The sequence below is a fragment of the Schistocerca gregaria genome, chromosome 4 (assembly GCF_023897955.1).
Source record: "Schistocerca gregaria isolate iqSchGreg1 chromosome 4, iqSchGreg1.2, whole genome shotgun sequence".
Taxonomy (NCBI): domain Eukaryota; kingdom Metazoa; phylum Arthropoda; class Insecta; order Orthoptera; family Acrididae; genus Schistocerca; species Schistocerca gregaria.
Genome location: NC_064923.1, coordinates 598,864,950 through 598,892,761, shown reverse-complemented (window position 1 = coordinate 598,892,761; position 27,812 = coordinate 598,864,950). Strand labels below are relative to the sequence as shown.

Here is a 27,812-nt window from a genome sequence, read left to right as displayed (position 1 = left end):
AAGTGCACTGTGGAAGACTGCTGTACTGAAAATCAGTGCTATACTTACCTTATGTTATTGCTGATCATTGTACCTCCACCAGACATTCAATGGAGTATGATAAAACAACAATTTTGGTCACAGTAACATCATTTTGGGTCTCCAATATTAAGAATTCAAGGAAATATGTGTGAAAGAAAATCTGATGAACCATAATGGTGGCTAATACGTTGAACCCCATGATTTCTCCCATTTACTTCAGATGTAGGGTGACAAAATAGTCAGATGGCCATGACAAGCAACATCCTGGTGACGGCGAATTCCATCACTGAGAGCACTGCCCATTGGGTAGCATGATCAGTCTGCTGCCACTATCTTAATGTGCGTACATGGGGAACATACAGCATGCTAATAAATTGTGGGTTGATTCAAATTTACTGTTTTTTGAATTGATTATTAAAATGGAAGAGGAGGAGATTAGTGTTTAACATCCTTTTGACAACAAAGTCATTAGAGACAGAGCACAAACTTGAACTAGAGAAGGATGGGGAAGGAAATCGCCCCCCGTCATTTCATAGGAACCATCCCAGTATTTGCCTGAAGAGATTTAGGGAAATCATAGAAAACTTAATGGAGCCGGAATGATGAAAATGCCAAAATTAGTGTTTTTTTCATTATAAAATTATTTGGAGTTCTCTGAATAAAACAAATCAAGTTTCACCCTTCTAAGTGAATTCTAAGTGTGTGTTTTACTGCTCCAAAGTTGACGCGTGGCGTAAGTGGTTGTAGCGACTTGGCATGTCACCTCTGATGGCACCGCTTGCTGGCTGCAAGCAGGGTATCTTCATGGAATTAAGACAGTGTTTTGCTTTCCAACATTGTATGGCTTTATCTCTGTGACAAGTGACTGTTCATATCGATAAACATAAACTGTATACCATGTGTGTTGACCTGTGGAGTTAGCTTTGTGTTGTTTAGCTGTACAATTTTTCATATTTGAAGAATTTTGCTCGCACCTGTTTTACATATTTGCTTTGTAGATATCAATATGCCCTGTTTCAGCAATCGAGTGTTTAAGAAAAGGCACAATGAATGGAAGAACAAATCTTTTGTTGTTTCGAAGGGAGATGCTGCTCAGACTGCTTCACCAACTATTCCAAATGAATGTGATAGAACTTCTTCCAGCAAGAAACTTTGTGACAGCAAAGAAAAATTTGTAAACTATGAAAATGACAGTAATGATTTGAAAGAAATTTAATTAACATTTCCTTGCTCTCTAATATTTTGAAACATACCATATAATGCCAAGTTTGCAAAGAAAGAGGACTGGAATTGAAAATAACTTCACACATTGGTTTGGCATGTAAAATGTTATTGATGTGTAACAAATGTTCTGCAGAAGTTTTGTTTTCTAATTATAACAGTATTCCTTGTAGTGGTAATAGTGGAAAGAAGGTGTATGATATAAATGTTAGGCTTGTGTATGGCTTGTGTTGCATTGGCAAGGGCAGTGCTGCAGGGACAATGTTATGTGGAATTATGAACTTGCCAAAACCACCAACCAAGTTTAGATTTTATAATGAATAGGTGGGAAAGAGTTAACGGGGAAAAAGATATTAAATCATTGACTGAAGAACGTGTATTTATGATGGGAAAAGATGGTATAGGTGGTAATAATACTGTGAATAATGATACAGTTAGTGACAAAGGTGAGAATGTTGATGAAATCCAAAATTTTATAGTGTATAATGATAAACAGGTAGCCATGCGTGACAAGCTAAATACTGAATGGATGGAGAAAGATGAGTGTGGTAATGATGGTGATGACTGGGTTAATTTTGCAAAGTTGCACCAGCAGTTGATACCAGAGACCTGGGGGGAAGAAAAATATTGAGTTGCTAGAAAGCTAGGGGGTGAGTGTAGGAAACTCTGGAATTAAAGAGGCCTTTGATTTAATATTTTCAGGGGATAAGGATATTGAATCTTTTAGTGAAGAGCAGGTGTGCACCATGACTAAAGATTAAGCCGGCCAGGGTGGCCGAGCTGTTCTAGGCGCTACAGTCTGGAACCATGCAACCGCTATGGTCACAGGTTCGAATCCTGCCTCGGGCATGGATGTATGTGATGTCCTTAGGTTAGTTAGGTTTAAGTAGTTCTAAGTTATAGGGGACTGATGACCTCAGAAGTTGAGTCCCATAGTGGTCAGAGCCATTTGAACTAAAGATTGCATTCAGGAGACAGAGGAGGAATTGCTGGCCGAAACAGAATTGAAGCATGATTTTATTGAAAAAAGTGCAGCCAATAATAATTGTTGGTGTGGCAAGAGTCTGTGAAACTGTTTTGGTGGATACTGGAAGTTCTGTGTCTGGGGTGACAGAGAGCTTTTATGATCATATTTAGAACAGGGAAACAGAAGAAGTTCCAGTCACAGGGGTGAGAATTAAAAATGCTGCAGGAACTTCCAGTAAGCCAGTGAGAAAGGAGATAGTTCTCGATGTAAACATTATTGGAGGTGAAGTATTTAGTCACTCATTTTTGGTGGTCCCAAATTTAAGTATAGACCTGGTGTTGGGGATTGATTTCTTGAGTAAATATGAGGCATATGTAGATTGTAAGGATCAGATGGTGGAACTGAATACTGTTGAGCGACAAAAAAGGGTTAAATTCAAAAATGCACTCAATGATTGAAAACTGGTGGCCAGTTTGCATGTAGCACAGTGCTTAATGCATAAGATGGAGGTTGAGAAGGAGATAAGGAGTAAAGTAAATGGTAGAAAGGGGTTTCTGAGGATGAGAAGGCAGAATTATATCAATTATTGAGTAAAAACAAAGAGGTGTTTTCTGAAAAACCAGGGAAAGTGACTGATTTTGTGTGTTCATTCAAAGTGAATCCACATGAACCCCTTAAGGTCAGGCAATATCCTATACCACTGGCAGAGAGGGAGGCAGTTAGAGGATAATTTATCGTATTGTAAGGGTCTACAGATTGCGCGCAGCCATACGGTGTGTTAACATGCGCTCGTAAGCTGGCCTATCTGGAATGCTGATGATTCGCTTGGTCAGTAGACACGCGTCTGGCCGCACTGTGACGCAGAGTACACGACTGGCTGTCGTGCGCAGTGGGCAGTATTAACTAGTGTGGCCTCAGGTGCGAATATGTCTCTTTTCTTAGCTCACCATCGAGCCTTTCGATAAGACCGTAATTAACCAGTGTTAGGATGTCAGACACAGTGATGATGGGTAGAGGTAGCTTGTGTGTTCTATAATCTGCCTTTGTTAATAAAACTGTTTAAACTTACTTCTCGGGTTCGCGTATTGCCATACCTCAAGGACCCACTGCTTACAAATCCTGACAAAATATTCATGTAATCATCATCTGGGGCAACAACATAGACTACCCCCCTTATAGAAGTGGTGTAAGATATGGGGATAATTATGGAAAATCTACAGTCCTGAAGAGGCACAGTACAACATGAACTTCAAGCAGCAGCAGCGAGAACATCTTCCGACCACGCGAGGACATCCAACGCTGGAATTCAGGTTGGTGTACTCCAGTTTGGCTAGAATGTGAAAGGCAGTGATGGAGTTTTATTTTACATTTGAGTGACTCATTGGCGTTAAATTAGAAGAAATGTCACAATCCAGTCAGAGTAACATTGTCGATCTACAAACTGTTATTAATGAACTGCAAGTAGAGATTCGGCAGTTAAAAGCAGAAAGAAGCAAGCGTAACATTCCGAGAGACTTGTCAAATGATAGCTCATGCAGTACAGGTACAACTACAATAAAGAATTTTTCATTATTGCCTTCAGTACCAGTGTTTAGCGGGAAACCTGAAGATGATGCGAAAGTGTTTTTTCGTAAACTTGAAGGTGCTGCCCTTTGGAAACATTCCGATAAGCTAGTGGTTGCCAAATTTAGAATTCAGGGAGCAGCACAAGATTTCATTAGCATGTAGCCTACTGCGTGGAAACAGAAGATTACAATGAGTTTAGAACGACTGTTGTTCAGAGATTTAAACATAAAAACACGGTCAGATTTTACAGAGAGCAGCTTCACAGTCTGTGAATGCGATGAGACTAATCTATCGAGCAGCTTGCTGACAGAATTTGACACATCAACGCCCAGATGTACGAGTTAGTAGAAGATGAAAATGAAAATCGAATTCAGTTGTTCAAAGCCGACCAGAGAGCCTTGGACACATTCATTCATGGGTTGCACAGAGAGGAAGTAAGCAAAGCTGTTAGATTGGTGCGCTGTAAAACGTTTCAAGAAGCAGTAGAATCAGCTGTTGGTTTCTTTGAAGCACTAAGACGACCAAATGGGATGCAAAAACAAGATTGTAGAGTTTTCAACACAACAGTACAATGGTACAGACGCAATAAGCTGGGTCACAAACGTAAGGGTTGTAAAGAGAATCGAATCTGCTATCATTGCGGGATGCAGTGTCATGTTTTGAGAGATTGTAACAACTAGAAGAAAGGTAATGCGAACAACAGATCTTTAAATGAGTACGGGGACGTACGGGCCACCACTCTGTCCGCCCCTTGCCAGAGACAGTGATTCCTGTTAGTTCCAGCGAAAATCAGACTGAAATGTGGTAGGTGCTGTATATCGTGGGAGAAACATCAAGCTACTTGTTGACACAGGAGCACAGACCTCATTTATGTGATGTTGCATAGATAAACGGGATAAATTGAAACTGCTGCTATTAGAAGTGTGAGTGTTAAACGGAGGAAAGCTATGTAACTATGGAAAAGTTGACATAGAATTAATTCTTAGCCAAGGCCAAAATGAAGGTGAAAATAAAGATAAATACACGGCAAGGGTGCAAGTAGTTTAAAATAACAAAACATGTTATAACAGTGCACTTGGATTTGATTTCTTTTCGCTAACGAGGCAGAGATATTTGTCTAAGAAAGAAAGATCAGAGTAGGCTGCAGTAACTACAACCTAGGAAATTGTTCTTCAGATCATACTCAAAGGAGTAGCAATACTGACATTGTGGGAATGGACTGCTCAAACGATGCATCAGTTCAAACTGTCCAAGTTGATGTTCAAATTTATCAGCCGCAGCAAATTCCCAAGGGAGCAGGAAAGACAACTATGTTGAAGTTAAGTCTCCCTGATGCAAGGAATGAACTTCGTTATTAATTGAGCGATCCGAGAAAAGTGAGTTATTGGATACAATGCATTGTTATGTTGCTAGAAGTGTAAGTATCACTACAATGGTGAGACAGAATGTCGCAAAGTCCTGGTTACCATAACAAATATGAACAATGAGGATGTCGTTTTGCCATGAGGAACGAAAGTTGCTGAAGTGTCGAGTGTAAGTAAAAATGACGTAATACAGATTCCAGATGAGGTAACAAATGCTGCAGTTATAAACACAGATTTTTGTAACAGTACCACAAAATTGCAATGAGAAGGTGAAGTTAATAATGAACTGAAGCGCAAGATTTGGGAAAAGACAGAACATTTGACTGTTGATGAATAGAAGATTTTAGCACCTGTTTTGCTGGAGTATGCAGATTTATTCTGAGAACGTGCAAATTTACCTGTCACTGATTTAGTTCAGCATCGTATTCATACAGGGAACGCTGCCCCAATCACACAGAAACCTTACCAAATACCATTTAGTTAAAGAAAGTTGGTAGAAGACATGGTTAAAGAACAATTAGAAGCCAGAATTACAGTTCCGTTTTTGTGTTGATTACTGATCTTTGAGTGCTGTGATCACACCTGACATTTACCCCTTACCAAATTTAGTGGAAACCTTGGATTAGTTGGGCAGATGTCGATTTTTTTCATTATGTGATTTAACAAATGGTTATCACCAGTTAACAGTGCATCCAGATGATCAAGCAAAAACTTCATTTGTAACAGCAACAGGAGTATACAAGTATCTTCATATGCCATTTGGACTTCGTAATGCTCCATCTACATTACAACGACTGATGGGTTCAGTTTTATGAGGGCTCACCCCAACACAAGCACTTGTTTACCTTGATGATGTAATAATTTTGGGTGAAAACATGAAGCAGCATACTGAGAGACTACAAGCTGTTTTTGAGCATATAAGAGGAAACCTGTCTTTATCAATAGATAAATGTCATTTTGCGCAAAGTAAAGTAAACTATCTTGGTCATGTTATAACCAGTGAAGGTGTTTGACCTGATCCAAAATTAATTGAAGATGTAAAGAATTTTCCTCAACCACAGAATTTGAAAGAACTACAATCACTCTTGGGATTGTCAAATTTCTACAGATGATTCATAGCCGGTTATGCGAATATAGCATGTCCAATGACACATCTACTGAAGAAGGGAGTCACATTTAATTGGCCAACAGAATGCAAAAAGGCAATGGAAGAGCTTAAAACTGCTCTAACCACGGCCCCAGTGTTAGCCTATCCGGATTTCAACTGATGCATCCAGTTTTGCCATAGGTGCAATCTTGTCTCAAGAAGTTGATAGTCATGAATATCCAATCTCATTTGCTTCCAGATAATTAAACAAAGCAGAATGTAATTATACTGCTACTGAGAAGGAGCTTTGTGCTTGGGGTTTTGGTATAACACATAACAGGAAGAGAATTTACAGTTATTACAGATCATGCCGCACTTAAATGGTTATTGAGCTTAAAGGATCCAAGTTCCAGATAACAAGATGGCCATTAAAACTGAGTGAGTACCATTTTGAGATTATTCACCGACCTGGTAAACAACATGTGAATTCTGATGCAATGAGTTGAGAAGTCAATGTTTGTGTTACAATAAGTCGAGAAGAAGAGTTAAAGGCAGCTCAGGAAGAAGATTCACAATGCAAATTATGGAAAAACGATCAACATTTTGTTGAAATAGATGGATTACTGTACAAAATCACCAGTAAAGGAATGAAAGAGCAGATCATGAGAGAGCAATACGATTCTTTATTATCAGGACATCGTGGTAAAAAAGCAACAAACATTAAAATAGCTCAAATGTTTTGGTGACCAAATCGCAAAGCTGACATTTTCAAGTTTGTTTCACAACGTGATTCCTGTAACAGTTGGAACAATGTAGGAAAAATTAGAGCGCCATTGCAAGACCTGGCAGAAACTAGTAAACCATTTGAATGAGTAGGACTAGATGCCGTAGGACCATTGCCTAAGACTAAAGATGGAAACAAATACATATTGACAATGTTAGATCATTTCTCTAGATACAGTCTCATGACACCAATACCTGATCAGAGCACTGAGACTATAGTTAAAGTTTTTGTAAAAGAATGGATTCTTAAGTTTGAATTAGTGATCAAGGAACGAATTTTATGAGTGAATTACTAAACAGACTTGTAAGCTCATGCAAATAACTCAGTTAAGGTTTACACCACACACCCTGAAGGAAATGGAAGAGTCGAGGAAGTCGACAGAACAATTATGAAAATGGTTAGCCATTATGTGAGCAGCAAACACGACAATTGTGATGTCTGTTTACCATACTTGGTAAGTTGTTACAATGCCAAAATGCACAGCTCAACTGGCCTAAGTCCATATGAGATCGTCTACGGAAGAAGGATGCATTCACCCTTTGACTTAAACACACGATTGACTGCCGGAATCAGCAATGAACACATAAGAGATCTAGCACGCAAGCTAAAGGAAGCATGGAGGGGAGTGAAACAGCGGAATCATCAATCCTTTCTTCAGCAAGCAAGACAACACGACCACCAAGCAGCAGTGCCACAGTATCGAGTTGGAGATCTTGTGTATCTGAGCAATGTGGTGTTAAAGAATAATCAAGTCAAAAGGTTTCAGAAGTTTTGGAAAGAACCATATCCAATCTTGGAGGTGTTGATGCCAGTCACTCTTAAGCTCCATCTGCCCTTTTGTTCGATTGTCGTTCATGTCAATCATGTGAAGCCATTTCTGGGTAGATTTCCTGTAGTATCACAAGACGACAAGGACTGACCGAGAGGCAGACCTGCTATTTTCAAACCCAGGAAGCGAGAATCGCGAGGTTGCAGTCCAGACTTAGAGGCCGAGGCATCGTCACATTCCGAGCGATCCTGTTCCAGACACCCCTACAATCTGCATAAATGTGTGTAGTGTGTGAGAGTAAAATGCATGTGTTTATTTCAGCCATGTGCTTATGTGAATGTGTTGTGAAAATTTAATATTGAAGCTACTGCACAAGTGTACAAGTGAAACTAAACCTTTTATTTCACAGGTTACCCCTAGAAATTCATTTATTTTATGTTCATTGTTAACTCTAGTATTTAGAATTAATTAACCATGTTCATTTTTATTCTAATGCTTGCTATGGTAGCAGATTCCACTAATGCTGCAGTAATTGTATCACAGAGTACAGGTGTTTTGTTTGAACCACGATCATACATGGTAGTTTCAACAAGTTATACAAAACTTGTCCTCAAGTACTATCTGAGTGACATCCAGCAGCAGTTCAGTTCTGTAAAGAAGCAAATTGACCTAATTCGTTTTGTTAAGGGTAATGATACAATTTTGGAAATGGGTACGTCTTGGTATAATAACTGGATCACAGCCAAAATGCAGGTAGAGTCTACATTTGCTAATTATGAACAAGAGATTTACTGTTTTTTAAGGCTTTTGCCACATAAAACTTTAACTAGGTATAAACAAGCCTTGTTTGATTTTGGAGGGAGTATCCTTCGTACTGAATTTGGTAATTTAACTAGTTGAGATCTACTGGAAGTTAAAGGTAAAATATTAGCTCTTGAACAACAGTTCAGTACAGATTCAACGAACCTCTCTAATGAAATTATCGTATTAAAGAAAATGCAAAGAACCATTACTAACCACACAGTTTTCATTGAACAGATTGTAAAGCAATTTATCTCACATTTCCTCATACTTCATAATGAAACAAACGCAAATATCCAAGAACTACTCCAAGGATTAAATACTGTGAGTGCACACTTAGATTTAAACACCCTTTTGTTAAGGATTACGTTATCAAATGCTAGAACTGATGCCCTTAACTTAGAACAGCCTTAGAAACTAGTTTAAATGATTGTCTGAACAGCGTACTACTACATCCAGAACAATTTTCACAGATCCTACTATCAATTGAACGAAAGCAAGATGGAACATATACCATGATTTACCTTGTTAACTCTTACAATTTATATTCTTACTATAAGTTAACCACCACTCACTCCTTAAAGATTGAAAATGAATTAACTGTTATTGTTTCTATTCCCATTGCTAGAGCAAAGCAAAATTTTGAAATGTATAAGATTTATACTTACCCTGTGAAATGGAGACAGGCAGGTATTCATGTAAATTATGTACTGAATGATTACCTACTGATAAGCAAGGATCAAAGATATTTTGTGCCCCTAAATGAAAATGATTTTCATATGTGTGAACGTAACCATAAGTTAATTTGCCCTGAAATGGCAGTAGTCTTAGACAGTAGAGTGTACAGCCGTGAGAAAGAATTGTTTATGAATCATCCCCCAAGAGATGATTGCCCTAGAATTTTAACGCATCTTTATCATCCATTTCTTAAACAATGTTCTGAAGGTATAATTTTCTCATTTAACTTCACCCTTGATGTCACATTTACATGTAAAATCTATAATACACCTGAGCTACCCTTTACACTAAAATTTAACAATAGTGGATTAATCTTGAATGCCACACATTGTGATTTATCATATGAACTATTTGATATGCCTAGTGTGTTGCCAACTACATTTCATGCGACTGGACATTTGCCATTAACTAGAATGTTATCTGTAATTTACAGTGATTCATACATATCAACATAATGGAAATCATTCCTTATCAAGTTTTTCTGAAGACAATAATTTGCTTAAGAACATCCATGAAAATGTAATCTCTTCAAATAACGAGTTAAATTTCATTGAAGCAGCAAGTAGAATTAAGTCCGTCTATTCATCTAGTAATTTTAATGCTTACTTGATTGTCAGTATTGTGTTTTTATTGCTTTTATTAATTTGTCTTTTGTCAACAGCATTTGTCCTGTATGAAATTGTCATCTTGAAGACACGTTTCTCTGTACCTAACGTTACTGTGTCTGCAAATGAAATACAAGTTGCAATGCCTTCTGATGCCACAAATGGCGAAATAGATTCATTACGCCCAGAAGTTCATCTTGAGCCATCTACGATTGCTATTTTTCTCTGGAGAGAGTGATGTAGAGGTCTGCGGATTGCGCGCAGCCTAACGGTGCATTAACGCACGCTCGCCAGTCAGCCTATCTGGAATGCTGACAATTCGCTTTGTCAGTAGACCCACGTCTGGCCGCACTGCGACGCAGAGTAAGTGACTGGCCGCCATCCGCAGCAGGCAGTATTAACTAGCGTGGCCTCGGGCGCGAATATGTCTCTTTTCTTAGCTCACCATGGAGCCTTTCGATACGACCATAATTAACCGGTGTTAGGATGTCAGACACATTGATGATGGGTCCATGTAGCATGCATGTTTTATTATCTGCCTTTGTTAATAAAACTGTTTAAACTTACTTCTCGTGTCCGCGTATAGCTGTACCTCAAGGACCCACTGCTTACAAGTCCTGGCAAAATATTCATGTAATCATCATCCGGGGCAACAACACAGACTAGTGTGTATGTTAGCTAAGTTTCTTTTTTCTTTCTTTTTTTTTTTTTTTTTCTTTTTCAAAGGTCTCCTTGCTGTATACTATTTACCTATGTGTTTAGTTGTAAGAATTTTCTGGCTGGCCTAGTGGTTTTCATGTTTATCCATAGTGGTAATTGAAATTGTGGAACAACTGGTTGACACAACTATTTCTCTCATAATGACTAGCAATACAGGCTACAACAGTTGTAACCACTGTACAGCACTTATATGTACATGATAGGACGTAAATGTGAGAGAGGGATATTGACTGGCATTTTTCTTATTGTTTATAATGATATGAATATTGATTCATTTTTCATGACTGATGGTTGTGATTTGGTCACACACCAAATTTTTTTGGTGTGTGGGGGTGGAGATAGTTCATCATGGGATTGTCTTACGAGAATATAGAATTGAATGGTATACATATATGATGTTCTTGTATTCATTGAAGAAATTTTTAGCTTTGGAGGGATATACAATTTATTTTTATTTTTGTTTATATGTTTAGGATGACTTAGTTTAGGGTAATGTAGGCTGATTTGTGGATTATGTTGTGCAATGGGGTATTTTATATATTTGATTTTATTAAGCTGCAGTGCTGTAATTTTCATTGATCGTTGAGTAGTAGTTAGATTATTGTTTTGGTTAAAACTGGTGACAGGGTTGATTGTTGAAACTTACCATGGAACCCATTATATATTAAATTTTTAAGTACTATTCTGGTCACATAATTTCTTAGTCTCACTTCGGTTACGGAAACCTTGTCTCAATGTTGTACAGTTGCAATGATTTGGACCATTTCTGTTCTTGAATGGAACAAATTGTTGCAAACAAAGAAAGCATGTATTCCTTGGTAACACTGCCATCTGTATGTTTGTGTCAGGTTTTGCCCTAAAATTTGGCTTTAACTGTGCCAAGTGATGGTGATGAATAAATGTCTTTAGTGCAAGTTTAGTGAAGTTAGGGTAGGAAGTGGTGCTGTATAAGATAATATAGGGACTTGTTCTTTTCAATTTTTCTGTTATCATATGTAGTGTTTATTTGTGTGTATTATTTTATTTCTGAGAGCACAGATTGGGTTTGGTGGTACTTGTGACACCATGCACTGCATTTATGGAGTAGCAAGTGGGGGTAATTGTGAGCGTACAAGCTGTGGCAGGAGATTAGAGTGGCAGTTTCCCACCACAGAGCACATGGCTGGCGGTTGCTAAGGGCCCATGGTGAGCTGCTAACGTTTACGTGGCCTTGGAAAAACCCCAATCATACACTTGGCAGAGGCATGTGTGGCCGTGTTTGTATGCTTGGAGAAATTTATATGCCAGCGTAAAATTGATAAAAACAAAATTAAGAGTGACACAGAAGTGCAAGTTGTCACTCATGGGCAAAAAAAAACATGTAAAGCTAAATAACCTAGAAGCGACACAAAAATATGTAACAGTTTAAAAGTTACTATCGTCTTAAAAATTGTAAATTTATGAAAGTTCAAAAGCTAATATCTCAGCAATGCTTTGACCAATTAATATGAAAAAAGTGTCTACAGATGCAGCTAGTAGAGCTAGTAGAGCTGCAGCGAGCAATCATAGCCGATTTAGCAAAACATGTACCATTTTGGAATGAGACGCCAGAATATGGGATTCGACTGAGAGAAACTGTGCTTTTGGTAATAAATAAATTTAAAGAGATAAAACTAGCGGCAGCATTCTAAAGTTTAAAGAGGTAGATGATTAATTAAGCATGTACTTTTATTTGTTTATATATGGTTAGTATAAAAAATTCGGGAAAAGCAAAATCCCGCCACAAGAACATTATTTGTAAAAAACCAGTGGCAGATGCAAAAAAAAAAAAAAAAAACTTTAAATTGTCATAGCCCAGATAATTTCCACATTTTTCAATATATCATTTGTGTTTTTGTGTTTAGTTTTAGAATATTTGTAATTCATGTCAAACATTGTTTTGAGTTAAGCAGTTGTTTCAAGGGTGGATAGGGAGGCCATTTTTGAGCACAGTTGCGCATCTGTGGGTAGTAGCGGGTTGGTAGCCACATTCGGGGACAAGTACGTATGTATTGACATTCAAAAATGATCAAGCTGAGTGCAATATACTGGTTTAGGAGAGCAGACAGCAGTGTATTTTGTGAACTGTGAACAAACTGTCGAGTGCCATGATCACAACATATGAATTTTATAATTAACTGTTGTAGCAGCAGTTATTAATGGCTACCCTTACGTAAAAGCCCCTCAGACTGCATTTTAAGTGTTTAGTCAATATATTGATTACTATTTGTTGAAAACTAGAAATAAACTGCTTGTTCAAATTATAAATCACCGTGAGTGACTCAATATTTTAAATTTTACCACAGTATCTGCCAGCATTGTTTTTTTTTTTTTTATATTTTATATTTTAAAAATTGAGTTTGACAGGTGTGAGCTGGCACCTTATGACAAAAAACGTAGCCAAACACTGAGATCAGTCACATCTCTGGGCCGCTCAATTAACTGAGTGTAGTATATATAAGAAAGAAACTCCCACATGGGAAAAAATATATTAAAAACAAAGAATCCAAGACTTACCAAGTGGGAAAGCGCCGGTACACAGGCACAATAAAATACACACAAACACACACACAAAATTACGAGCTTTCGCAACTGGCGGTTGCTTCGTCAGGAAAGAGGGAAGGAAAAGGAAAGATGAAAGGATGTGGGTTTTAAGGGAGAGGGTAAGGAGTCATTCCAATCCCGGGAGCGGAAGGACTTAAACACACACACACGTATATATCCATCCATACATGTATCTGTGGACGTTTACATACAGAGCCACTGCCAAGCCATTCATCATTGGGAAATATGTTGCATTAAAAGGTGAATTTTTGTAGAAAGGACCAGTACTATCACTAAATATCAGAGTCGCAGCTTAAGAGACAATAATTAAACTTTATAACTGCCCCTTGTATATGGAGATTTAGCACTCATGAGCTATCATGAACTAAATAATACAAAATGATTGATAGACATCCACTTAGTAACATAAACCACTCCCTTTTGTAGTAATAATGGTTGGTTGCTTGGTTTCATGATTAAAGGGACCAAACTGCGAGGTCATCAAACCCTCAAACCAGAAACAGGAAAGCCAAGAAAAATACATATCAAAGAAGGGACTAGTGTGAAACCCAAGGAAAGAAAACACAATGGTCTATTGATGGCCAACAATGCTTGTAGAAAGAAACAAGGAAGAAGGGGGGAAGGAAGAAAGGCAGGTGAGGTGCCCCATCTCGGGAACACCAGAAACCCCCAGAGACAGAAAATGTGATTCAGGACATCTCCTCCCCCCCCCCCCCCCCCACACACACACAAACACACTTACCAGAGGCACCCCACCTAACAATACTCAGAAAAGTCCAGCAACACAAACAGGACGAGAGAGACACAGGAAAACAGTGGAAGAACACCAAATCAAGCAGTACTTGTGAGAACAGGGAAGAAGCGCAAAAGAAAAGGTAGGGTGAAGGCTGGGGCAGGCCATCAAGCCCAAAGAGATGTTATCAATTTGGGGAAGGGGAAGCAACAGGGTCTTGTGCAAATCTCTCAATGGGTTGACAAGAGTGTCCAGCAAAATGTCGACTATTGTCGAATGGGCACCACAACAGTGGTCAGGTCCTCATGACGAAGGAGATGACCACGAGTCAGTCAAGTGTGCGGGGTGGAGTCAGCAAAGGACAATGGATTCCTTGCGAGAGGCCCACACAGAGGATCTCCACAAATTCATGGTCTCCTTCATTGCCTGTAGTTTGTCTGCCAAAGTCAGAATATGCCATTTCGTATTTCAAATTCTTAGAAGTTGATGGCATAACACTGATTGTAGGTCCAATTTTGGAAACTGGATCTCAAGAACTGGCTTGGTGGTAGACAATTTGGCTAGCCTTTTAGTGGCTTCATTCCCCAGGATGCCAACATGACCTATGGTCCATACTAAGGCCATTGTGTGTCCTCATTGTTTGATGGCAAAAAGGAAGTCCTGGGTAGTCAGAACCAAGGGACTGCGAGGATAACACTGGTCAAGAGCTTATAAACTGCTCAAAGAGTCACCACGGGTGAGGAAGGACTCATCAGAGCAGGAACAGATATGCTAAGGAGCATTAGAGATGGCTACAAACTGCAGTGAAAACACTTCAACCATCCAGCAAGGAGCAGAATGCGCATGAATGTAAGCAGAGCCAGAATGACCTGCAGCCATGAAGCCACCAGTATAGACTACGTCTGAACCCCAAAATGCACTGAGAATGGAGGTGAATTGGTGGCAGAGGGCCTCAGGCTGAGCCAAGTCTTTCAGACATTGTGATATGTCAAGACAGACATGTGTATGGGGGATGCACCATGGAGGTGTACATGAGTGGGCCTGGAGAAGAGGTTGCAGAAGGGAAAATTGGAGTTCAGAGAAAAGGGGCCTGGTGTGGATGGTGATCATAATCCCCTGTCTGCCAGTGTGGGAGGTGGATCTCCATATCTGGAAAGAGGAGGCAGATGTGTAAGACATAAGGGATCAGGTATTGTTCTCACAGAACCCACAATGGTGGAACCCTGTCTCCATTAGGAGGCTGTTCATGGGGCTAGGGTCCATCATCTGTAACATCGAAGGTGATGCCAAGCCATATGAGAGGCTACTGTAACTAGACATGACTGTGTAGAGCTGTATTGAAATAGAGTGGTCCGTGCCCCAGTTGGATTGCTGAGGCACAGAAGAGCACTGAGGTGCAAACCAACACGTCACCGCATTAGCTGACGAAGATAGGGAATCCATGTCAACTGGGCGTCAAAGACCAGTCCCAAAAAATGATGTGAGTCCAACACATTCAGGGAATGGCCATTAAGGTAGAGATCTGAATGAATGATCATGACAGAAGTATGTAACACAGGTCTTGGCAGGTAAAAAACAGATGCCTTGTTGGAGAGCCCAAGATTATGGTCAGTGTATTGCTCCCCGCAGTGTGTGTTCAGCAATGCCCATTGTGCATAAACAAAAATAAATGCAAAAATCATCAGCATATAAAGAGTAGGTCCTGCAGACCATAGATAGCCACTAAACATTTAGAAAGCGAGGTCAAACGCCAAAGGGGATGGGAAAAAGGGAAAGTGGAAACATTAGATGCAAGACTGAATAGGAACAGCAGATACAGGGGAACATAGAGGGAGTAGGGGTGTGTGTGTGTGTGGGGGGGGGGGGGGGGGGGGAGGGGTAGCAACAGTCTTAGGAGCTAGGTTTGGAAGGTATGAATATGAGGAAGGGAATGTACCCAAGGCTGCAATTACTTGAGTCCAAGTGCGCACCACACATGTACTCACAAAATAGCTGTGGCCCCCCTGGATGGGCTAATAATGGTAATGACACATCAAGGAACAAACACGGGAAAGTTATCATGAGACATTATTATTCTACAGCTGTCCACAGCTCATATAGATTGGATAGAGCTGTGTCTGAAAAACCCACATCTCACTCAGTGTCGTCCCCGATGTGCTCAACATAATTGTGGTGAGGTGACCTGGAGGAGTTTTCCTAATCTTCTTCAATTATTGTGAAACGATCTGAGCGTGAGACAACTTACTGTAGGTATGAAGGTACAGGTTACATGACAGGTGGCGAAGATCAACAAATTCAACTGATTGGACAGTAATTCCTGTACTAGTCACTGACGTGAGACAAATGCAGTCACATCAAGGCCCCCATTTCATTCCCCCCTTACCCCTCCACTCTCCAACATCACTTTAAAAAACTCCCATTTGCCTGAACAGTACTCTTCTGGCAACTGGAGTATAGCACTTCGTGTGGTTTCCAGTATTTTTTGTTGCCCAGCACTGAATTGACAAGCAATTAACTGTACTGTGTCCTGCTTATCCACTGTTACGATGGTGATTTGTGTTATTAAAACATTGCCAACAAGGTAATCACGGTAACATGACATTGTGGCATGTGAGATGTCCAATGCTGCATGATCTTGGGGTTAAAGTGCCCCAAATTTAGGGCACCAACGAACTGTCATAATCATTTTTGCTAATATTGTGCATCATGCCCAACTGTGTATAACTGTCATGTCAGTGGTATAACTGACTAACCTTCATCATGTGATACACTGAAATATTCATGAACGAAGGGTGGTGCGTGTTCTCTATCTAGTACAGTAGGTACCTTTTATTCAATTGCTCTGTAGTGTAAATCCTATACTGGCATAAATTTATTGTTTGGCAATCCAGCAGTTACGAGCTTTCCAATTCATTCCTGTAAAGTAACCACACTTTACTTTTAATTCTTTCCACACTCACTATTATTGTTAGCCACCTTTTATTTTCACAACTTCCTCATTTTGTGATCAGCTTCTTACAATTCCATATTTCATTTTTTTTACCTATTTCTGGGTATGTCTCATATTTTGTAGTTTCACTTATTATTCCTTCTATTGTTATCCCTTCTTTTATTTGACATCTACTATGGGAGTCCAAGAAATTCAGCCAAGAAGGGGGGAAGGGGGGGGAGACAAACTCTAAAATTGCCATTTATTTAAAATAAAGGAGTTGGTCAGTTTCTAGAAGTTCATGTCACAAGAAATAAATTTCAAAAGACACAAAAAACTGACTGTGTTCCATATAACTGTTGACTATCTGTGTTGTATGAGAATTCTGTAATGGATAAAAATTCTGTGCTCCAGTTCCTAGGGAAGGGGGAATGACACAAGTTCCCCAACATCTCCCCCCCCCCCCCCCCTTTGTTCTACACAATTTACCTTTTATGTTAGTTTTCTTTGCTGCACAGAGTCTGTAGCTTATCTTTACTTGTCATTTCAGTTCACTCTTCATTTATCTCTTAACTTGTTAACTATTGTCTTCTCAATTCAACCAGGATTAAATCATGGAAAAAGAGCCACTCATCCCAGAGTTGAAGCATTGAGCAGTAGACAGACACATAAACAAGATTGTAATCAATTGCTAAAATTTTTATGTACCTATTGACCATTGAGTGCCTCTACTTTTCAGTTCATTCAAATCTGCAAAAATACTTGTCTGTTTACAGAATTTCATTGCTGGTTTCTCCCTCACCCTGCCCTGCTCTGTCTTTTTTCAACTGGAGATCATTATGATGTCCTTACTTAATCCTATGCAGTCTCCTTTTTTTCTTCTTTCCTCTCCTTACTGAGTGAAGCATCTTCTGGTTATATAGATTATCATTAGAGTCAGCTCCTGTTTATGTGTGTGCATGATGCTTCTGCCCAACAGTTATGTATATTTCAGTCTTTATTTAATACTAAGTACTATCTGTTATTTGGTGTTATTTTATGTATTATTACCTGCTGCATTTCTTGTATGTTTACAGGGATATCATGGGGAAAGCTGATGACTATAATACAGATGCAGAAGCCTCTTGTGGATGACTATATCTCTCAAAGAAGAAAGGTACAACCTATACAGGAAGTCAACATAGGGGACAGTGTTAACCCTTTTAGGGCTGAAATTGTGAAGTTAATTCATGCTTTGCAGCTTACTGGCCGCTTTACGAATACTAATACTGCACCACAGGAAATTACTAGGGAAATTAATAGAGTAATAGATCCATACAAAGTAAGCTTATATGATAATGATCATCAGACAGGACGTGAAATTACAGTAAGTAAAAAATCTAGAAATACCAAATGGGGTGTGAAAAATTTTGGAATGGCAAGCAAAATGCATGAAGTTTCTGAAGAAAGTCATCTCCTCAACACTTACAATGATGCAGGTGGAGGACAGAACAGTGGTCCATTTTCATTTACTTTCAATGTCCACAGTGAAGGAATAACGAAAGGCCACCAAAGTGAACAGCTAAATGAGCTAAATATAGACACTGCAACTTACAGAAATGATTATAATTCATATTTAATAGCACGGTATGAAAGTGAATATGGTGATGTAAACCTCTTAAGCACAAAGAATGGTGAATTCAGTAAGTTACATGATAATGATGAAGAAGAAGCAGCTCAGTATGTCGAACATGATATGCATGTAGTGAAGAAAAACAGCTCTGATCACCTGTGTACATTCTCCAAAAATAAAAGTGAAAATAGAGGTACCTCTAGCAGTTTGTGTGATAATACTAATCAGAAGTTGCAAACATGCAAGTCAAAAGGCAATGGCATTCACTGTGATGAACAAACCTCAAGCCAGATTGTTAAAAAGGTGTCACAGCATTACCACCCAGAAACATGTGGAAAGTGGGAGGAAAAGCCCTTAGGAGCTAATTTATACCCTACTTATTCGGTTATCTGTGCAGATAGCTCTTCTGAACATTTAGCCTGGATGTCACATAAAAATGAAAGAGATTATACCTACAACAAAATGCAAGAAAGGCCAGTGGCAGATGAACAAAAGGAGCCTCTCAGTGAGGTAACAGATTCTGAAAGTGTTTGTGAGCTGTACAGAATGAAAGAAAAATCATATAACAACAACTCAGTGGATTCGGCATTAAAAGGTAATAGTCCTAATAATAAAATACTTGTGACTGATGATCAGCTTCACTTGCACCCAGTAGCAGGTTCACCATCACAATTTATAAATTTAGAACATGTTATGGATGAAAGAACATATGTGACTAGAGGCAGTTCCAAGAAATATTCTTCACTCTCTGGAAATACTGCAGAGTATCACTTTCAAAATTTCATTCAGCCAGAAGATGAGAATAACATCCAGATGCTGCTTGAGCATAATCTCTCTTCTGGCTGCAAATCTACACATTATAAAAGTATTCATGAGGTAAATGCAGTACCAGACTGTATATTAGAGGATACACTTGGCGATCAAAGCAGACAACAGATCCAAGAAAACATTGTGGATAAAAATGAGGAAACTGAAACTAGTGTATTGGAACATAGATACCAAATAATGAGCAGTTCAAGTGACAGTTTGAATGATAAGAAGGAAACTGTATCTGGGAGAAAACCAGTTTTGCAGACATTTCATCAAGTTAATGACATTCAACAACATTTGAATAATGCAACTAGTTGTAATAATACTGCTGTTAGTAACAGCATCAGTACATCATATGTCAATAGAGCTGCTGCTGAATATCAAAACAAAAACTCAAGTAATACATTTTCCAATAAGAAGGTATACTGGAGCTCTGTGGGACTAATCATTGAAGACCTGATTGATTCAAATATTCTGCCTGTAGCAGGACAGTCTGATATGACATTGACCGAACCACAAGATTCAAAAGCTGACAAAAAGTCTTTTACTCTATATGATGATAAAAATACAAGAGATCAAATTATAGACATTGGAAACACCAACAGCTCCACATCATACATAACTGATGGGACTGAGGATACTTCTTTCATAACTGAACCCGATGTAAAGTGTTCCACAGATCTATTAGGAAAAGGCAGGTCGCCCTCTGGAAAATTACTTTCAGAGGGTACTTCTGATAAAAGTAAAAAAACAACAAATTCACAACCAAAAAGATCATTTTTTAAATCACTGCAACGACTCTTTCGTTTTTCACGAAAACATTAATTTGTTTGTATGCCCAAAGGAAAGACATATAAAACAAAAAGAGTGTAAATGGAAATCCAAATCAATTAAATACTTAAAATATTTCTTAAAGTTTCTGAATGACAAATATACTGGTTTCACCACAGACAAAACATTACTTTTATATTAACATTTTTTTATAGTTAGCTAATAGTAGCAATAAGCGAATAAAGAAACAGTATTTACAAGACAATTGACAGTTTGACAGATTTTTCAGGTGAAACTGTATGGGTCATTAGAAGAGGAGGAGAAAATCAGTAACAGATTGACATACAGATTTAAGGGATGTTTTCAGAAGGCTCAGCCTGGATGAGCACTTCAAATGAAAGACAGTGAACCAGGTTTGAACCCCAGTTCATTTCACATTTCATGAATGTTTGATGTGGAGTGGAGCATAAAGAAGTTTTTTGTGGTTGAGTGAGAATCAGTTTTCATCACAACACAGAATATCGAACACTGAGCATCTTTGCTAGGCACAAATATAAAAAAATATAAGCATTACTGCCAAGTAATCTGGACTTCGCATGATAAATGAGTTCTGCAGGTAGACTGTGGGCAGAATACTGTGGCTGGTAGATGTGTAGTCAGCAGGGTACATATTGAGAGAGCAGTAGTGATGAGTGTTGCGGGCAGGTGTTGTAGGGGAAATGTCGAGTGCTAGAGGGGAACTCAAGCCTGTGCTCACATTTTTTGTAAATACATATTAAGCGGAGCCCCTCCATGCCCACACTTGCTTGGTGACCATTCAAAACTCTACTGTCACCTCTGCTTTTGGTTAGTATCTAGAAAGAATTCTGCTGGAAATATAATGAAAGCAGCAATTTATTTTTGCCTGGCTCGTTAACCATTAGTAACTTTCAGAGAAACGTCGTGAGTGGTGAATTTTGAGTAAAATCTACATTCCTCTTGTTGCCATGTTAAAATTTGCTTCTGTTGCCAAAACGCAGCGCAATTTGCACAGAGTCACCCCACTAAAATTGTTCAGGTGCAAGTGTGAGAGAATTCTGAAGCAATAGTTTATTAATTTTATTAAGTGAGGAACTGAGGAAAAGCTTACAATAAAGCTTACAAAAAAGCACTTTCTAATACAAAAATAAACCTATACTGTCATCAGTTATGCTGTTCCAAAACCCACAGCACTTTTCGTTTAACTAGCTATCGATGCCCTTAACATTCTATAATTGAAAAAGTCTGCAGTTAGTGGAATAACATGCTAGATAATGAAGTTTTGTATTACAAACATATGGCAACATACTCTCCTCGTTTCATGCTATCATTTGCTAAAATCTCATGTCAATATCTCAAACCATTTATGAAATATAAGGAATTCTGGCCTTATCACTGGTGTGCGATATTACAAAAGAGTTGCTACATCAGATCAATTTTCTCGAGATTCGTACTAGTTAGAGACCTCCACCTATGTTTAAAGAAAAATTCAATATATTAGCCTAATTTCATATGCAGCAACATGTTACATAATGTGCACCAAACACAAAATCATAATGACCCCTATTTTTCACTGCAAAGTTTCTCTAATTTTGCGCAGTGTCTTACTGAAATTCAGTATCACAATAACTGTGACTATTAACAAAATGATGGGCATGTCATCATGAAGCTGACATATAAAGCTATAAGTATTGCAAAAATTATTTTTTTTACCAAATAATTTCTATAAAATAATTTGAACAAGATTGTAGCATGTGTGCTTCGATTCTGTCATTGCAGTGCATATCAAACTGGCTCAAAGCTGTCGAGCAATGTCGGTCTCCCCTTCTGAATAAATGAACAAACTTGCCCAGTGCTTTGGATGAAAATTGGTCACTATGCATCGGCCACTGTATCCTGTGCAGACTCTAGATTTGATTTTTTTATGGTGCGGAACACATGGCCATAGCAACTTTCAGATGAATGGTAACTGTAATATTGCTGTTTTAAATTCCATATTTCTATTAAGGTGGCATGATACAACTGTAAAAAAGGAAAGTGGCCATTAATAAGATAACATACATGTAGCATTTGAGTTTTATAGTAATCAGTGAAATAAGCCAATACATTTCACATTAATGAATCAGTAAATATATGCTATCCAATCCAATATTCATTTTTAGAAGTGTGAGGACTATTTTAGTAAGATCCTGATGTTTGTAAACTGGTAACAAAATATTGGTCCCGAGATAACTATTTAGTCTTAGGGCTTTAGTCTACTTGAGGGCTGGTCAAGTCACTTAACACTTCTACATATTGCCAATATTACTTTTCCTTCAAAGGCGTGTGACAACTAAAACTATACTCATATGTCTTAAGTTTTATTTAACCTAGTTGGATACACTTTCCTTTTTGCCCACTATACTGTGAACTGTTAATTTATTTCCAGTTTGGGTATCAGATGCAACTTTTTAAAACTTGCATACTGTTACAGTTCAATGAATTTTATTCCACTGTTTGATGAATACAGTATGAATATACATTGTGAAAAGTTACCCAAACCAATAGCTCATTCACAAATAAGATGTAAAAGTCAAATAATTGGTATTTGATCTTTAAAACAATCACAGAATCTTGAATTTCATGAACCATTGATTTTCCCATTGCGAACTTGTTAAAGGGAAGTGTGTGTAGGAATATCAACAACGTAGGGAAGGACAGATTGCTACTTACCATTAAGAAGACACATTAAGTTGCAGACAGGCACAATTAAAAGACACTCACATAAAGCTTTCAGCACAGCCTTCATCAATAAAAGAGAGACATACACAATTCATACACACAATCAATCCCATTTCATGCACAGATGACTACCAACTCCAGCACCTCGGGCTGGAATGTCGAAAGCTTTATGTAAGTGTCTTTTAATTGTGCCTGTCTGCAAACTTAATGTTTCAAACTTAATGTTTCTTCTTTACTGTAAGTAGCAATCTCCCCTTTCCTATATCGTTGATATTCCTACCTGGAGTTTCCATTGTTGGAAAAGTGTGGGTAGTTCAGACATAAATAAGCAATAAATGAAAAATAAGCTGTCTAGTGTAAGGAGTAAATTATAAAGTTTTCCCTATTTACAACAATCTTATTCTTACAAAAAAAGACTGTCACTCTTACAAATAAAGGTATATAACTGTAGTCTAAGAAGCAAATTGAAATCATTTCTGCTTGATATCATCATTTGCTCCATAGATAAATTTCTAAATAGGCAGCGTCTGCAATGTTTGGGTTACATTTGTCAAATTAGGTTGTAGATTAACATTTTTTTGAATCCACTTACATCGATAGGCAGCATGTAGTCATATGTTCTTAGGGGGAATATATCTTATTCGTAAACCTATAAACATGTTCCTCATTGTAAAAAGTTGCTACAAATGTGATCGACTGAGCATACAAAAGAACTAAACTATATTGTGTTAAGTATTTTTTGCAGCTAATTCACTATGCTTACTGTGAGTATTCCCCTTCCAAAGCTGCATTGCTTCACTAACTTTCTATTAGTTATTTTTAGTTTTATTTATATTCTGTTCTTGCAAGAGGCAGAAGATTTGGCAGTAATTACATTCAGAGGCCATGTCTCATCAAAGCAGTCATCTTCTTTCATGTGCATTCCCCATAATTATTAATTTTTACATTTATTGACCATATTATGTCACATAATTAAAAACATGTTACATTAGACATTCCTTCTGCAAATTTCCTGAAATAGGAATTGGCCAGCACCAATTATGTACTACCTTAAGCTCTGAGCATGCTTCAGTGACTACCATTGTGTTTGAAAATGAAATTTCATTTGTCTTGGAGTGCAAGAGTCACAGCTTAACCACTTACATAATGAAGTTGGGGCAGAACTGTACAAAATCTTCAACCTCAAAGTGAGTTGTGTCCTATTGAATTGGATTGCTGTCAAAATTAAACAGTTATCAGTTAACAGCTGGAGCAAACACACCCCCATTTGCATTATGCTTGTCCAGATAACCCAGAGCCTGTCTGGGTCGATCTTTATTTTCTGAACTACTTATGGAAATTGTATGGAATATACAACGCCAAACTCAAACATTTCCAGTGATTAGATCATATGAGAAAACTTCTTAACTTAGTAAAATAAATAAATGACAGAAAAAAACCATGTACAGTGATGAATAATCTATTCTTCTTCAAAAACGATATGGCAACTCTGTATATTTTTTTTTTAAAAAAGGCAAAATGCACATATCTTATTGAGACTACGAGAGATGCCCGAGTAAACAAGCAACAAAAATGCAAATATACTTGGTGAGTATCCAGTCAAGAGCAAGATGCAAAGGGCCCTAAGTGATGTAGAATTGGTTGTTATTCGTTGGAACATGAACGTAGACATGAAAGAGTTTGTGTCGATTCCGAACATTTAATGCTAAGTTTAGTTTCTCTCCAAAATAGCATGCCACACAAGCAAACCAGTTGCTTCTTTACCTGTGGTTAATCATATTTTAGGTACTTAGACTATGCATGGCTCTGTTTAAAAATAGCTCTATGTAGTCATAGGGTTGAGCCGTGCATATCTGCTTTCATGCACCACATATAATTCACTGCAAATAATAACCTGTAGCTGTGATCCTGCAGTCAGATAGTCTATGAATTGGCTAGATCTGTGAGTTAAAAGTTAAGTGAATAATTTAATAATAAGTGTTCAATTCTAAAGTCTGTAATTGATGTAGATAACAGAAAATTATGTTGAATAACATTTATTCAGGTGAGGACATCTATGATATTCAGTTAAAATACAGACAAAAAATACCCTTATCAAATGCAGTAAAGTGACATTGAGACTAAACGAGAATTGTAGCAATATCCCCTAACTAAATAGTCATCAAAGATACGTGAAAACAAAGTCCATTTTGTAATCACAGTACATGATAAATTCACGAGCTCAAAACAGTTCGGGGTTCAACATTATGATTTACAGATTGACACATGTGACACAAAGAATAGTAACTCATACTCTATCTATCCTCGATTCTGTAATACAAGTGGAGGAGCTCCTTTGGGCTCCTCACTTGAAAAGTCCCAATCTCCAATTGACTCCCATAGTGTTCTGCTACTGTCTGCTTTTCCTTTGGTTGAAGGCTGTCCCCACCATTAATACATCATTCTTACATTCTACAGAGATAATTTGATTCAACTTGTCCACTTCTCAGACTAAACTAAAGTATTACAACAATATTTAACTAAAGGACTGTTTTAGACATTCGGTCACACTCAGACCATTCACAGTAAATATAAGTAATAGTTGGTTCATAAATAAAAAAGTCAGTATTCATGTGCAAGTGTGTTCATAATAAATGACAACAAATTGTCGTTAAACACTGTTTAAACAATTATTTATGCCTTCTTGACAGTAGTGTCTTTTGGTCCTCTTTTCAGTGATGGATTCGCAAATATGTGTGAGTGACCACTTTTAAATTACCACAGATTTTTTAATAGTACTTACTGCCTTACTGACAGAATAGTAATCTGCTCATTAAATAACTGCACAACTTTGACAATGTGTGAGGCATCATACTGCATTCATTAACTGTGTAACTGTGGAATATATGATGTTCTGACAAACATCTGTGTAATAAAAAAAGATATAAAAGATGTCATAAGTCAGTAAATAAAATAGACACACATGTGTGGCTTTCTGGGATGATAGCTATTGTGCAATGCTATCATCTGATATATCATTTGTTGAAATTGTGTGAAGGATTTATAAGTTGTTAATTCAGAGGTTCATTGTGAAAAGTTTATTCGCTGTGAAATATTCATTTCTGTACTTTTAAAGATACTGGAATACTGTTGTATCATTGGATGTGCCTCATTTTTCTGAATTAGAAGACATGTCAGAAAGAATAGACACCGTATCCATATAAGTGTATAGTTCTGGTATACCGGCCATGACCTTTTTCTGAGCAGATGCACACACATTCTCTGAACTCTTACAGGACTTGGTAAGAATGTCTTCCACGAGTAATGAGTGTGTTGGGGTGGGACACTACAAATGTAGTGTGTGGACATACAAGGTGAGAATGTGGTCTCGCGTGAGGCATGCGCGAGATAGTTCCTGCAGTTGCACTATCCTCCATGCCCTCGGTGGCTCAGATGGATAGAGCATCTGCCATGTAAGCAGGAGATCTCGGGTTCAAATCCCGGTCGGGCACATATTTTCACCTGTCTCAATGCCCGTCAGCAGCTGAAGGTATTAATATAATTCTAATTTCGTTCTAGACATGTGTAGGTCACCAATGTTGTCTGTTCTTTCGGACATGTCCGAAAGAACAGACACCATATCCATAAAAGTGTCATTTTTCTGCAGATGTATTCACATTCTCTTTCATGTGTAAATGGGATTTATTGTCGAAGTTCATAGAGTTGTAACTTAGCCTTCTATAAGATTTTCTGACACTCCACCATTTCTTGGAGGATTGTGTGCCCTCCAAAGTGACCATCTATTGCCAAAATTCCCCATACTGAGATTTACTCACATCCGGCCCTTTGCTGACACATCTTGCACTCCTGGAGTGGCCACCATGGCCCACCTGGCCTTAATGCGCTCTCAGCCCTGGGGCTGCACAGCATCACACACAAATTTACCTTACCTTGTACCAAATATAGGCAGCTGATTAGCTCATCTACATATGATGTAACATTACAAGCTGCAGCAAGAATGAACAATAGATGGAATATTATTATTAAATATTATTAAAAGTGTAAATGGAGAACTGTATAGACTGCAGCTTTTGTATTTTCTTTCAGTATAAGAAACTAAAAACTATGCAGCTGACTACATTGCGATGATACAGCAACTTTACTGGGTTGAGAGTCTGTGTTGAGCGAAGTAAGGAGGTGGGGTGCAGGGAGGGAAGGGTGGCTAATGGCTGGGAGGGAGACGCAGCAGGTACAGGGCGTAGAAATACAACACTGGTGAGCTTAAACTGGCTGCAAGCAGGGGGAGTTGTGCACAGTGTTGTGGAGTGGATTGGAAGGGGAAATAAACAGAGGAACAGGGAAACTGCTGAGAATAGCATTTGACTGTAGGATGAGTGAAGTAACTGGTTGGGGTAGGGGTGGAGGTTATTGTGGGACAGTGGCTTTCCGAGATTGAAGAATCAAAGGATGTGTTGCAAGAACAGTTCTCATCTACGTGTGTATAACTAGAGAGAAGCTGGTGTTGTAGAGAGGGGGGGGGGGGGGGGGAAGGGGGCATTACATCTTATGACGACCAAAGTAACAAGAAAGGTATTGCACAAATGTATGATACCCACTACTAACATAATCCTATCCACGTATGATCTATCACAGCTAATATACAACTATCATTCCATCAGATGTCCTATCTGCCTACACTGTCGCAGAGCTGTTCTTTTCAAGGCTTGCCTGATTCAAAACCCTTTCTGTCAGTTATTTCCTACTTTTTACAAACTTTTTCAACGAACTATTCCAAAAGACTAACTTTCTGAAAGCAGTTGCTACAAAACTGCTAATGATAGGATTTAGCAAATACAGTTAGGAGTGTTAAGATCTATTATATTTCATGGACTTGGGCAGTATTTAGCCTAAGCAGAAGTTAGGCCTTGAACTAAGCTGCACTTCCATGTGACTGAACATTTGAATTATCATATTCTGAACTACCATTGAAGTCAATAGGCACACAAACAGACT

At 38.2% G+C, this 27,812-nt stretch overlaps 1 protein-coding gene across 5 annotated transcripts in view; it reads left to right on the top strand.

Annotated features, from left to right (window-relative positions):
- LOC126267039 (uncharacterized) overlaps nt 1-21,998 on the top strand; it is a 116,861-nt gene extending 94,863 nt beyond the window's left edge. For 2 of the 5 annotated variants that reach the window (XM_049971841.1, XM_049971842.1), the window contains exons 2-3: nt 9,980-10,286; nt 17,965-20,265. In XM_049971841.1, coding sequence (XP_049827798.1) covers nt 10,232-10,286; nt 17,965-20,135 — 2,226 coding nt within the window. In that variant the 5' untranslated portion in view covers nt 9,980-10,231 and the 3' untranslated portion in view covers nt 20,136-20,265. Of the gene's footprint in view, nt 1-9,979; nt 10,287-17,964; nt 20,266-21,878 lie in introns of those variants that run through there. The other 3 variants (XM_049971840.1, XM_049971845.1, XM_049971846.1) reach the window with 2 other exon arrangements.
- The last annotated feature ends 5,814 nt before the right edge of the window (nt 21,999-27,812 follow it).